At 38.2% G+C, this 15,587-nt stretch overlaps 1 protein-coding gene across 1 annotated transcript in view; it reads left to right on the top strand.

Annotated features, from left to right (window-relative positions):
* Positions 1 to 10,663: 10,663 nt before the first annotated feature.
* Positions 10,664 to 15,587, top strand: part of LOC107037265 — a 140,189-nt gene continuing 135,265 nt past the window's right edge. The window contains exons 1-2 of the mRNA XM_015255726.1: positions 10,664 to 10,670; positions 10,935 to 11,057. Of these exons, the coding sequence (XP_015111212.1) occupies positions 10,664 to 10,670; positions 10,935 to 11,057 (130 nt within the window). The remainder of the gene's footprint in view (positions 10,671 to 10,934; positions 11,058 to 15,587) is intronic.

Raw genomic sequence — 15,587 nt, 5'->3', positions numbered from 1 at the left:
AAACTTCCTAATTTTTTTTCAGATTTTTCAAATGTTTTTAAACAGTTCACCATCGACATTCAGATTCAGACCTGCGAAGTTTAAATAATAAAATCATTGTAAAATGTCCGAAAACTTAGGGTCAAATGGGGCTCAAATGAAAGCTCTTACTTTCGGACATTAATTTCTATGGACTACACGAAAGGGACAGACACCTTCAGTAGAACCTTCATCAGTTCCTGAAACGCTATTTCGGGTTGTTTAAAATAATTATACTCCTGAAAAATAATTATTCGAATATTTTTTATCAATATTCATATCATATGTTTAAAAAAAAAACATTTTACTCGCATTTTTGCTCACACGAATCTGCAGAAACTCCAGTCAAAGTGTGCCGTGACTCCCTCCAGTCAAAAAAAGAGTAGAGAGAAAAGAATGAAGGAGGGAAAATGGAAGAAATAAAGAAAGAGGCAGCAGGAAGTGGGCAAGAGTGCGTGCATGAGTGTTCCGGGTGCGGGGATGGGTTGACTCTGCAGGGGTGAGGAGTTAAAATGCTACGCTCGGAAGGTGCGGTGTGGCGCTGTATACTGGTGACAAATCGATCCGTGCCTCGCAATTAAAGTCAACCAGGCGTGTGGCGTGTGTACACCCCGATGAGATGCTTATCTCCACTGTGATTGCCCGTGTGTTGTACGCTACAGTATTCCCTCTTACCCCTCCTTATGAAACAAAAACATTGGAAAAACAGCCCTTGACACCCGGGGCTTTGAGAGACTAAAGTCTGAAGTATTCCGGTGTACAGTACGAATTTGAAGATGTCTCGTGGGTTCAAGAACTTTTCCTCCAATTTCCGGTTGGAGTTGTTTGTGGTGGAAAGCATATCTTTCCAGGAATTTTTTGGACATTTTTATTTTCGACATTTTTGGACATTTTTTGGACATTTTTCGTTTCCCGATTGGGGAGGTACTGTAATTATATTGAAACTCGATTGTCAATTCGTTGAAAAATAGTCGTATTTCACGGACTTCATATGCATTTCTATTACTCTAATTGTTAGAATTAACATTGATGACAACTCTTTAGAGGCACTAAAATTATTAATTACTTTCTAAAAATTATCACACCCTATGTCAATATCTCACATCGAAATAAATTATCGGCAACTGAAAAAAAGACGCTAAAATCTGTCACGATAATTACATTTTGATGACTAACAAGGACAATTAAATTAACTTGGATAAAATATACGCTCGAAAAATACCACAAGGCGGAAATGGCTGTTAACGCCCAGATTTTTAAATAATTAATGAGAGCGCGGAATCAAGTGGAAGCGACAAGTGATCTGGCTTAATCATTGATCAATGTCGCCACTCATTTTGGGCAAGAGAGATAACAAGTGCGAGCCCAAAACGTCCCGGTGTCAACGGCCGGGATCGGACTCATGACCCATGAGTTCGCAACCCGAACACGTTTCAGTTGCAGAAAAGGGTCAAAATAATGTTATCAAATAAAAAAAAACGCATGAAGTTCTCTGCTTTTCACATAGGTTACCCACTAATAGCCCCACAATCGACTACAATCTCATCATCATAACACATCATCATCATGACAGCAATTTTTCCTCACCAATCAACAGTTAAATGTCACACCATCTCTTGAAAATCACTTCATTATGATTAAATCCATTGCAACCCATCAGCCACTGTTCTACCTTATCACTGATAATTACAATCCACTGCACAACGTTGGATCGAGTCAAGTGACCCTTTTGCCTCCCCTTCGAAATTTCACGATGAATCGATAATTGAAAATCAGTGTTCCGTATATCCATTTTAGCTGTACATCAGCTGTCCTATGGGGTCACCAGTGTACGATACGTATTCTCCCCATTTCGAGATCGTGGCTATTCGACCAGTTTACAAGCACTAACGTACAATTTGACCCCCCCCCTGGCCCACTCTCCGCAGGAAGAGACATCAAGCTTCCGTTTTACGAATTGAGGCATTGACATCTCTCATCTGTAGTCAACCCCTCCGCATGGTTTACTCCCTCCCCCCCCTGCTTCAACGCAAATGACACTGTAATGGTGTCAAGGGTTACGTTGATTTTACGTTAAATAGCGGTTGTAACACACCCATTTGCGTTTGTAACGACAATGAGCCACAAACGGGCACAGCCTCATCAACTGTTCGGCATTTTATTGGCTAATCGTTTCTCGCATGATGGAATAATGGAAACTGATGAAAAAATAGTCAGAAAAACTGAAAAGCCTAAATTGGGCGGGGATAAAAGCGTATGTTGCTATCTCGCATCTCGATTGAGTGCTTGCATTTGTGCTTGACACACAAGCTGTAACGGAAATAAAAGCAAATACGATGTGACAAAAATAGGGAATTGAGAGAGTACTGTACATGTTGGGATAGTAAAAAAATTTGAGCCGATTAAGCTCGAAAAAAAATTCGAACACAAGTTTTTGGACATGAAAAGGGTTTCTATTTGCTAGAAAATTCGATGTCTTTTTTCCATGTGTCCTATTTGGATAATTGGGAGATTTTGTCGGGTTAATTACTTTTGGTCTTGTGGTAATTTCAAGGAGATGTGATGGGGGGTGAATGGACAATATGATCCGGTAAATTAGGGGTGGATGGACGTGGCTGGTTGGTTATTGGGTGGATGTTGACGGCGGTGTGAAAATACAGCAGAAGGAATTGTTCTTTGATCCCGGGCAATGGCCGGTGAGGGGACGGAATGTGTGAGGACCGTGTCATTAGTATCGGATTTTCGGACACCCCTTGGAGAATATCACTTACGATTATATTTCGTAGGTATTTAGTATGTTGGTACAAATCTTTGGTACAAAGTTTGTGGGGTGTCGACTTGCGGTAAAAATGTTTTTTTTTCTTATTCCAGTGACGGGTGGGGGTGCGCTCTTTTCAATGGGTGAGCACATTAAATGAGCTATTTCTGTCAGCATTCAGACTTATTAGGTCGGACTAATAGACGGTGGGGGATAAACAGATGTCAGGAAAAATACAAATGCGTATCGGGTCATGGTGGTGGGGAAAACTTAAGTTTTTCTCTATAAGGAGTTATTCAGGACGTGATATACGCAGACAAAAAATCCTGTTCAATGTTTGTCTTACGCCTTAAATATAAATACTCTGAAGTGTTGCCATTTAAACGCTTTTCTCTGGTAGACAAATTATGTCATATCTATTATTGTTATGAATTTTCAATTTAGACTGTTAGAAAATTACTCCTGAAAGTTTTCGAGTAAAAAATCTTGAAATTTTTAACAATCACTCATTCATACGAAATTTTCATGTATTTTGGTATTGAAAAATCAGTTGATTTCTGGAGTATTCAATGGAATTGCAATTTTCAGGTCCACATAATAACGAAAATTATTAAATAATTTTGAAATTCAGTTGAATATGTTGTTCAATTTTCGCAATGAATTTTGAAATTCTAGATGCCATTGAAATATCAGGAATAATTTTAACTGAAAAACCGAATAATCCTGAATTACCAACCTGAACGAGAAATTCCATGAACGATGTAACTTTAAATTGAATCCAAATTCACAATATCGAGAATTCAAGTGAAACTATTGCTTATAGCGCTTTTCTTGACATGTTTTTTTTTTTAACTTATCCGAGGGTGTTTCTTTGAAATGACTTTTATTATTTTTAATTTCGACATGTTTCATGCGAATTGAAATTTCGATAAAACAACTGAACCCAATCAGGCAAGGGGGGGGGGGGGTTTGGAGGTTATTTCTGTCCCAAAGAAACACGTCAAAATCCGAAATAAAAAAATTCAGGTGGGCGGTACAGGCATACCCTCCCCTACACTGATTTCACGATTTAGATCCTGTTCTCCGAGGCTTCTTAATGATTAATACGATTCGTTAATAGTTAACGAATAGCACTAATAGTTAAAAGGCCTTCTTAACAGTAGCAAAATCGTTTCACGTTTTCTATCAGTGCGCCCTCTGCTAGAATGACTCATCCTCGAGGTCAATGTACAATGCGAAAAAAATCCGAGATGAACATCACTCATTCTATTCTTTATATCAACCGCCTATAAAGTGAAAGAGAAAAGCAGATTAATTCCAACTAAATAATTATTTTTTTCTCTCCAGGCAAAACCGCAGTGAAATGTTTCATTAAGCTGTATAATAACCGCGGTAAAAAAATGAATGACTGGCGAGAAAATGAGAGAGACTCCTGTATATCATGATGAGGTATACATCTGGGCAAGACAGGGGTATAATAAAACGAAATGAAAATATTATTCTCCAGGTAATTGGAGATGTGGGTAAAGGGGAGTGAAAGAGAGAAAGCGAAAAAAGACCCACCAACGCAATTAATCGTATTAGTCCTATTGGGATTCGACCAGCATGTTCGGCAATCCCATTTGGAGACTCACGAGCATCACTTATATATGCTGTATCGAAACCCAATTGGAGTAGCCAAAGGGAAACTCAAATTGGGAGGCGATTATGCTGTCATTTGGATCAAATACACTTCACGGCGGGGGTAAACGGAGTGAATGACAATTTCGAGCGATTTTTTGCCAGTATTCTGGTTTGATCGGAGTGAAATATGGAATCAATGAGATTAGCAATCAGAGAAAAGACTGGTAGAAGTTCGAGCCTATTCGACAAAGGGCATGTGAAGGCGTGTTACTTTTTGCGTTATTAGTCGTTTTCTTTTGTTTATTTCCATTGTTCACATTTTTGCGTCTGACTGGGAGCATTGTAATCGTTCAAAATCAAGTTTTGGATTTTTTGTGTTATATCTACTCATTATGATCCAAAAAATCTGAAAATGCACACGGAGAAAATTATTTGGTGAATTTCAACAACTAGTTGGTGAAATTTAACAACTATTTAATTAAAATTCAAAAAAAGAGTTTTCGATTTCATTCAACAACCATTTGTTAAATTTGCAATAAACGCTCGTCGATTTATTTGATGGATCACATTTAATAAGGAATTGTAGATTATTGCGCAAATATCTTCTAGGGGAAACATTGATCGATAATAAAGATATAAATGATAGCCGGATTGTTTCCAAATGTGTACATATATGCCCTCCCCATCTAGTTTGGTAGTCAAAATTGATTGAATGAAATTGAAAAATCTTTTCTGAATTTTAATTAATTAGCTGTTAAATTTCACCAAATGGTCGTTGAAATTCACCAACTACTTGTTGAATTTCACCAAAATTCACCAAATTCACTCGATGCATAATCGGAAGGTCCCGGGTTCAAATCCCTGTCTGGACGATCCATTTTTGTCAATGAAACTTTTCTGGTTATTCATAGTGAGAATGATCCCGGTTCTCCTCCTACCTCATCCAAATCCTATCCAATCATCGGGAATTAGTGAAATTCACTAAATAATTTTTCTCCGTGGAATTTTTAGACCGCGTCCGTACGTATGTGTGTGGTAAAGTTTTCCTTCAATTCTTCGCCAAGGAATCCATGGAATTGAATGATTCCTTTTTCTCAAATGTAGGGATTGTTGAGCCCTATTCATGGACATTAATTAAAATTTAATTCATGAATTAGGTCTTTTAATTTTCGAGTTTTTTCGAAAATCAGTTGTTCCACGATAACTAAAAAAAAACGTTCTGAATTGATTGTATGGTGGCTTAAAAAAATGGTTTGGATGCCCTTTCGACCGAGTTCAAAGATGAAAATGATAGCAATAATCGTTATTTTGATTTATTTGAAAATTATAGCTCCACTATCGTCTCATTTCTGATAAAGTTTCTGGCGTCATTTCTGGGTGCGGGTGTCTCAAAATTGAAGAAGATATTTTGAGGCTAGCTCAAGAGATTTGTTGAAGATAAAAAGTCTAACAAAATTTTGGTCTTCGAATTTTTGTTAATAATTTATCAATCAACGGGGCACCAAGTCGATTATCAATCTCCCGTCAAAAATGCATGTCTTTTATTTTATTTGCGATAAAGAGATGAGGATGATGACAATAGATTAAGTAGCCAATGCACAATGCATCTAAAAAAATGTCCAAATAACTCCCACCGTCAGAGTTTCCCTCAGAATACTTTCCCTGAGTTTGGGAATGCCTTATCTATTGAGGGTGATTACAACACCGCTTTGTAGAATCAAAGTTATTCAGCTTTATTTATACTTTTGGATATTTTATCGAGGGCTTAATATCACTCGATGGGTTTTTGATCAGGCAGACATATGGTCCCAGCAACAATATATGTACGTTATCACAAAGTAGGAAACATTGAGTCTTTATAGGCTACTGGTGCACCGACAGCGAACGTTTCGTAATTAATTGCGGCCTCCGAAGAGCTTCTTTTATCGACTTCCGTTGGCCTGAGTACCTCGTAAAAATCTGCACGACACTATGTGCATGCTCTTTCTTCTACACGTATTCAATTGTTTGGTTTCCTTTTTCGACTTTGGTACTATATTTTAATGAACGTGCAGTTGGGAGATCACGATTTCCTGGAATTTTTTGTTTACGAATGGGAGATCCGCAATCGTAAAAAATTGTATTCTCTAGTTTATTGTGGAAATGAGTTGCAATGCCGACGTGGAAACCCTGGGAATACTGCGACTGAAATCTGGAATGGCACCTTTGTCTCGCCTATGTTTTCCATCGGACGGAGATCTTCGAACAAATATAAACGATCTGTCGTGGACAGAATTTGAATGTTTATTTCGTGCGATCTGTTTCAAACGGGGGTTCATATTTGGTTCTCATATGGTCTCAAATCACGCCAAAACAAACATGTGACGCAGATCCTTCATAACTTTTGGAAGATCTCCATTCGGAGGCCTAAGGGAAGCTGTGCTTGTACCGCTCACCTGAAGAATAACAATAATTTTCGCATCCTAAACCGGAATTTCGACTACAGATTAGAGTTGCATAGCACACTGTTGGAAATTTCTTGAAATTTAAGTTTCACAGCGTGATCTGAATTTTCGATGTTGTGAGGTTACATTCAATTTCAAATGAAAGCGTTCATCAAACTTCTCATTCATCTTGAAAATTCAAGAAAATTAGGTTTTTCATGTTAAACAATCATTGATTTTTCAATGAAAACATGAATTTCCAAACTCATCGTGAAAATTAAACATCATATACTATTTAATTTTCAATAGATTGAGAATTCAGAAAAGTTATTGCCTGAATTTTCAACATTTTCTAAAAATCGAGAATTACTTGAATATTCAAGAAATTGACTGATTCGTCAATGAAGAAATAGACAGAAATTTCATGTAACCTGTAGTTGTTGAAAATTTCAAGCTTTTTCACTTGAAATTTCAAGAGTAATTTTCTAACAGTGAATTCTTCGGCTATTCAGCTAGATATTTACGAATCATCACAACTTACAGAACCTCCTCCCCTCTCCAATTGCATGACGTCATATTTGAATGCCCCCAACAGTTCTTATTTCAAGGACCCATTGTTCTTGATTTCAGTACTCACCGCTTCTGGATTCCACTAACATCCCTAGTGGAAAAACCTAAGGCAGAGGCGTAACACGCCTGATCAGAATTTCGGATCGGACTTGATCAGTTTCTGATCAAGACCTGAACAGAATTTCCACTCGGGTATGAGTCAATTTGAGAGTGAAATTCCTAAGTGTCCTGGTAGCTCAGATGGTAAGAGCACCCGACGCGACATTGAGAGGTCCCGGGTTCGATTCCCGGCTAGGAAGTTACTAATTTTTTCTCTCAAAAAATTAAATTTAATTAATGCCTAATGATGGAAGGCGGAGAAACCCTAGTGGAAAAACCTAAGACAGAGGCGTAACACGCCTGATCAGAATTTCGGATCGGACTTGATCAGTTTCTGATTAAGACCTGAACAGAATTTCCACTCGGGATGGTTCTGGGTTTTAGTACCGTGGTGCTGGAAAGTAGGAACATTTTTCCTCTGTATCCATGAGGATCGCATGTGTCGCATGAAAATTCTCAGGTCAATCAGATTCATCATGAATCAGCAGAGTGAACAGGAGACGATGGGGACAAATAAACAAAAGAGTCACAGAAGTTGACGAGCGGAACGAACAGGGGAAGAAACCCCCTAGGATTATACTACACATTCGACTGCAGATGAATATCATTTTCTTGTAAAAATATCTTCATAACGACTCATCGTAGCATATATGAAACTTTGTTCAAGAATGTGTGACTGATAACTGCATTTTTACTGATGTGAAGTAGTGTTTCTTTACTACTTTGTTGTTCAACGACTTCCATTATGATAATAAAAAAAATATCTTCCTGTGGCCATTATTATGCAGCCATAATACGCAAAGAACTTCATCTTTAATTCGAAATTTCCCAGCGATGTTTCGAGTGCTAAATACACCTCTCTTCAGAATAATATTCACTCAATCTAAATAACAATTACAGAATTGAATCGTTTATGTTCTGTTTTTCCTATTATATTTTCAAGATGTCAATCAATTTAATTCGCCGTCAAACCCTAACCATTCATCTGTAAAGACAAACAGTTCATATTTTGACAGCCTTCCATACCCCAAAACCAAAACATTCTCCTTCTGACACCAGTTTCTTTTGCATTTTCATTGTATCCATGAACAATGATTCAATATCGCGTAGTATTTCTGTTAAACTGATTGTTGAGTTGCGATTAGTAATTCATTTACTCTTAACAGTAGTCAATTCCATCAAATTTGAACGGAGATAGAGAGAACCCTATTTTTCATAACTACTGGGCATATCACACTAAATAGTCTGGTGTTAAAAAAAGGTGTATTATGTCATCCGGCGATAAAAGTATTATAATCACATGAGTCAGATTAGAAGTTGGGAATGGAAATGTTAATCAACAAGTTTATGCATAATTAAATGTTGTTGATGTTTTCCTTCAAAATTGGAACGAAGGCTCATTTCGAGAAATCTAAGAGCTGGGTTTGAGTAATGAAGTGCAATTTTTCGCAGACCCTCTGCGCCGTATAATTTCACCCTCGCGCCAAAACTTTTCTCCACTCAGGCTTAATAAAACGTAATGCTTTATCGTGAGTCTTAAATCACTGCAGATTCTCTCGTCTTCTTTTTATTATTCATCTCCGGAGTATTTGAGGTCAGTTATTTTGCCGCGGGAATGCTGTGCATAGTGGGTAAATATGGAAAAAAATCTATAATTCAATTGATGGTGTCATACAATAGAGTGAATTCTACCTGTTTCACAGGATTAGATAGTTTCTATTTTCAGAGCCGGAATGACCCAAAAATTTCATTGAGAACTAATTGTCAATTCTCATTCAAATGACCTGAATTTCTTTTCAGGTCAGTGAAGGGAAGAATCGAATAATGAATGAATGTTGCTCTCTAAAAAAAAGATGCATGTTATGAAATAGTTTCATAGGGAAGAGGTGACGCACGAATATTCTAGCGCTTTCTCTCACTGATAGAAGAATTCGGTTAATGTTACCTAATGAATTCAGTTGAATTTTTTTTCTGATCCGCTTGTATTATAGTTTAGTGTGTTACAAGTGCGTAAAGAACCACTTTTTCGCACACACGCGTAACACATCCTATTTTTTGTAATACCTGCCGAGTTCACTGTTCGGAACCGTAGTGGAGGTAAAGTGGTTGCTTTCGTGCACGGTGTACGTAAAGTTCAAGGTCGTGCGTCTGACATTCTTTAAGGACTGATTGTAGCTTGTCGAATTGACGGCATGCATCAAGTCAGACTCGGACAGATGCAAACCGAAATATCGGTCTGATTCAAGTCGATTTTCCGACTTGATTCAGGTCGATTTTCCCGTTCGATTCAAGTCAATTTTTCGGTTTGATTCAAGTCGATGTTTCGGTTTGATTCAAACCGATTTTTCGGCTTGATTCAAACCGATGTCGGCTTGACACGTTTCTACTTGAAATAAATCATTTTTCGACTTATATCAGACCCTAAATCCCGATTGGCATAGTTCGAGTTACTCGGCTTGAATCAAGCCGAAAATCACTTAGAATCAAGCTGACGTCGACTTGAATCAGTCTTTTTTTTTGGGTGTCGCTTCGCTCGGTTATTTCGCTCGGTTGGGTGTCATTGACATAAAATATTGTCTATCACACGGCGATAAGAGCAGTGCTATCTGACGAATGTGACTTTCACATGAGTCACGAATGTAACTTCGGCGAGGATTATAATTACATTAATAGTGAATTTTACTCCGTCGTCCCGGAAAAATTTACTGAACGTGAAGATGATTTGTACCGAAACTATAAAATTTACTTTGTATCCCACTAAAAATTATCCCAGTGAACGTGAATAATTGCTCGAATGTTTCGTATAATTTTTCCGTAACGTAGAATGATTTTTCTGTACTGCTTCTCACGATTTCTCGTCTGCGAATTGGTATTGCATACTTTCCAAACTCGAAAACTTGAAAATCACTACAAAAAAATCTTGTCCCGGGCAGCTGCGATGGGGTTTTTTTTACTCGTGTGGTTGGCCAATCCTCGCCTTCGCTCGGACGCTAAAAACCCCATCGCAGCAGCCCGGAAAAATACTATTTCCCGAACCCGTTTGGTCAAAATTCAGTTCCATCCGTTTCCATGAGCTTCAGACGGGTAGAAAATAAACAATTCCCTGCTGGTGTGGGAAATTTTACTAAACAGGAGGATTATTTGTAGATCCACAGATGGTTTTTTTTTATCGATGCAAGGTAAATTTTACAGTTTTGGTACAAATCACCCTCACATTTGGTAAATTTTCTTGGGCCAACAGAGTAAGATTTACTATTAATCTTGCACTTTTTTTCCTATTTAAGGTGAAAAAGTACTGAAAATCGAGGTCGCTCAACGATTACATCATTTGTTTGATAATTTTTCACCAACTTTTTTCTCCGTGCACAAAATACCAACATACAATTTTTTTAGCCACGAAAAACTTCTCTAATGTGACTAAAAGGTGTTTTTTCTTTTTCCAGGTTCAAATATAAAAACAGCAGTGGCCATTCTCAACTGTCTGTTCGCTCGTCAGCTCTGCTTCGAGGATCCGTCTTGCAGTGCTATTTTGGAAATAATCCCTCGGGTTTGTGGACCAGAACTCGGTGAGTTAAGAATGCCATTACAAGACCCCCTGAAACATCTCAAAATACATTTCGCACTATCAATTCATTCTATTGTCCTACCTCCCTTCTCCTATCCTATAAAAAGCAGGGCTAATTAACACCCCCGATAAGATTCAAACTCGATATACCATCCGGGAATCTCGGTAACTTCGTCATCAAAAAAACATGTCGAAATGGCGGCTCGATGAATTTGCGGAAAGATTGAACCGGCGGATGGACGGAGAAGGGAGAATTAAAATGAGGCTGTCTGCAAAAAATCGGTTGTGAAGTCTGTCCGGAGGGTGATCATTGTGATAAATTAATAAACAAAGTTGGAGAAAAGTTTCAAGCGCCGGGAAAATTGATGTCGTGTCACTTGGGTGCAAGGCATTATTTTTTCATTCCAATTACCATGAATATTGCACAGTGTCTAAGTGCCCAGAGTCTTCATTTCATTTTTATTCAGTGGAAGGGTTGGTAAGTTTCTGACAATTATTCGGTCAAACTTTTCATTAAGTAATCAAATTTGAATAGGATTGAATTAAGGACGCTCAAGAGGCAGTTTTTTTGGGTGGCACGTCTTTTCAATTAGGCGACATTTCAATTGGTTTTTCCATCACTTGCACGTAAAATGACTATTTGTCGTGTATTTCAACTTTAGCAGTTGAAATGTCGCCTAGTCGAAAAGACATGGATTTGCCATTTTGAAATTGTTTCATTGAGAAGCTAACAACAAAATATGCTAGAAAACTCAATAGGGTGGATTATTTTGGCTCCAGCGTGACAAAATTGCCGTAGAACGTTCATTTTCATTTTTTCCCGAAATTTGGCAGAATTTTTCGCTAACCCGATTAAAGGCAATCAGAGTCTAGTAGTTGAGGCTGTCAGACAGTTATTTTTGGGATATACCCGTCTGGGTTAACAGGATACATGCTCCAGAATTAATCGGGTATTTTCGAAGTTGCTTCAATTTTAATTTCGCGCGCTGATCCTTTTCTTCACTCTAATCATGAAAACAGCGCGATATAAATCGTGACATGGCTGAAAACAAGTTTTCTAGCTCATATGATTCCATCCCTGGCCTTTGGCTCGGGTTGCAAACTCATATTCGCCTGAAAAGTTTCTTGCAACCTAGTGATGAAAAATACTATATTATTTAATGGAAAACTGAAAAAATGAAATTCATTACATTTCATAAATGAAGGAATACATGATAAAAATCAATTATAAGTTCTATGTAAGTTATATGGGAATCACTTTTTCTGACCCGCCCATGCGCTAACCAAGCGTAACCTAACCCTACGGCAATTATGATAGTACGTTGTATTGTGGTTCAAGTCACTCTAGTTTTCAAGAAAATCCCATTTGGGGTGTCCAGGAATATAATTTATTTATCAAAAATTCTCAAAAATTATCAAGAGTTTGACACTGACGATAATTTTTGTATTGGGCATTAAATTTTCATTTTTTTTGTCTAATTTTTTCCATCTTTTTGCCATTTATTTTGCCACTTCTGAATTAATTATCATCAATAATACTAGACTGATAAACGCAACCAGAATATTTTTATTCATTCAAGTTTCGATTAGAATTCATTTCAGACTTTCATCTTCAAAATTGAAGTTATGTATATACTCTTTTAATTTGTATTTTAATTTTTGGCCTCTGCGATCATTAGCTGATTTGACGTGAAGGAATCTATTATGTCCAAATGATAAAAATTGATCCAGTCAAAAAAATAGTATGTTGTGGTCGAAATCTTCTCCACAACATGCTACAATATTTTAATGAAAAATCTTTTCGCCTATCTTGATTAAACCCTTGTGTAAGCATCAAACAAATGTGTTATAGTTGATTTTAGAGGTGTATTCATCTCTTCCGCAGATTTCAACAGAACAGCATTTCTTATGTTCAATAAATACCTCATTATCCTTCAAAATTACTTGCTCAAACTTTGGCCCATGCACTGCATGCATGGAATCCTCTCGAGACAAATAAAATTCATCCGGATCAAGATCGCGAGATTAGATGATTCGCGGTAATCTATTTCCCGCCGCTTTACCCTATGTTTCATCCCATTCCGTTCAGATAAACCTAGTCATTGGGTGTGAACGACCCATTCTTCCGAGCATAATGGGCAATTTTCCGGCCGTTCCCTCGTCTCATAAAAATCTCCCCTCACATCCGCGATAATCTGAAGAATATCAATCTCACTTAATTCAAAATCATCAATATACCCATTCTTCATCTGATACGCTTTTTACCAACAATATATGTACACCCACCTGTACTTTATCTAATGCAGAGTACATGCATTCGGGTAAACGAGTTGAAATATCGATCCCCGAGTTTCCGGCTCGTTTCCGAATGACTCCGTTCCTCCGCAATACCTCTATTTCTCTCACTCCAACGGTGAAACTGCCTCGCTCCGAAAATGGCCTGAATTTTTGGTGAGACAGGTCAACTGGAAGCGGCCCATGTGGAGCCCCGGTTATTTCTCTCCTCTCACTCTTTTCCACCCCTAGTACCTTTATTCTCTCTTCATCCAGGAACACGGTCATTGCAGCTCGTTGAACTTATTGCCGATGGCGATCGATTGTTCTCGACCCACAATTCACATTCGCCTTCTTCAATTTTTCTTTTCCTCCATTATACATCATTTCACCTCTGGTATTTCCGGACTCGCTGATGTATGTACTACAGAGCCCTTTGATCATGAAACTCAGAGACTATTGTTGTTAATATGAATAAAAATTAGCAGTGACAAGGGAAAATGGAACTGCGGGAGGGATGAAATTCTTTATGAATAGAAAGGAGTGAAATCATTTTCAGCGATATTAAATATTCAATATCGAGAAATTTCATAATCCTTTGTGCCCACAGTAATATTGAAGATCGGAGGTTAATCCAAGGAATGCAGACGGATTTTGCTCCGTTTGGAACTCTTATAATAACACGTCTTATCGCCGATCAATGAGGGGCGAGACGTGCGCTCGTCATTTATGAAAAATCTTGGCATTGAACTTGACGTCCGGGATATGAGACGGTGGATCGATTGGGTCACGTCATCATTCCGATGTAAGGTACGAACACCATGTCAATTATATCGACATTGAGTTCAATCGAAATGGAGGAAAGAAATCAGTCGTCTATTATAACACTCTTTTATCCAATTCGAATAAGTGATCCTTTTTACTCTGAAAGCCGCTCGACTCACGATGACTGTGCAACCCACAATATACACCTCGTTGGTTGAATGTTGCCTGTCGTTTATTCCGGTCATTTCACCAGACTCCTGCGACGTATCTTAAATCTCTCAACATCCTGCCACCAGTAAATCCCAGAGACATAGTCGAAGGACTCTTTCTGCCGCCATTCCGTCCTTACCTTTCCAGGAATAAAAAATCCAAACAGGTGAAGCTGAGATACGGCTGTCGTTTTCCTGACACGGAGTGCATTTTATCCCAGTGTCTTCTAAAACTCCAGAGAATAAATAATCTTTCTTTTTTATATCAAAAGGGACAGTCGTAGATTGAAAAAGGGATAAATAACAGAATATCCCGCGATGTTTGGAGGGAGACGTGGGGGCTTCATCCATCATGATAACTCATCGCGAAGGACCCACAGGAACTTGCTATCTATCGAATGTAAAGGCAGCGAATGGAGGATCGGATAGAGAGGTTATACCAGGAGTGGCCAGTGGCACGTTTTATTTGGATTTATGAATCTCCTGGCGATCCGTTTCCTCCTTCATTCGGATCCCCTTGCCGACTTGTGGTTGAGTAAAACTCGGATACTTATCCTTCCCATTTCTCCCTGTAGACAATGGTCTGAAGAGGATTTCCATGGTGCTTAAATTAATGCTGATTTATTGGTGGATGATCGGGGTTAATCTGATTAACGAAGAATATCTGAAACAGAATTATTGATCACGGAAATGGAAGATTTATTTTTTCAATGAGCACCAAAAAAAGGAACATTTCATGATTCAAGTCTGAGTCCTCACGTGACGTGGGAAGGATTTGATTAGATCGGGAATCTATTCATTTCAAGCCGTTTTCATCAACTTGGATTGAATATTTCCAAGAAATGCTGTAGAGAATTGATGACGTGATTCAGGTAGGCCTCGACTTGATTCAAGTACAATTCGAAACGGTCCAAAGGGTTCCCTGAAAAGTGTTTATGAGGAATTTCACAAGGTTCTACTGACACCAAATTTGAATCATCTGTTGTTATACGGCGAGAAATATGAACTTAATATTAAACTAATTTCTTCGCCAAACGTGTTATCTCTTAACCCTCCGCCTTCAATTGAAAGCCCGAGTTGAAGACCAGACCTTCAACCGAGTTGAAGGCCCGAGTTTGTAACAAAGATGTCAGACAAGATATGAATATTTTTTTGGGCTCAAATGAAAGAGCGGGTCGAGAAATGGCGTGCTAGGGCCTCTAAAGATGGTCTTGAGCCAGGGGAGACTCCTCCACCCCAATGTTCTATACACACTCCTAGACCCCATTGCCCTACTAGACAAT

The sequence above is a fragment of the Diachasma alloeum genome, unplaced genomic scaffold, assembly GCF_001412515.2.
Source record: "Diachasma alloeum isolate Michigan unplaced genomic scaffold, Dall2.0 Dall_scaffold_00216, whole genome shotgun sequence".
NCBI lineage: Eukaryota > Metazoa > Arthropoda > Insecta > Hymenoptera > Braconidae > Diachasma > Diachasma alloeum.
The sequence above is the reverse complement of the archived record's forward strand: the minus strand, read 5'-3'. Positions and strand labels throughout refer to the sequence as shown.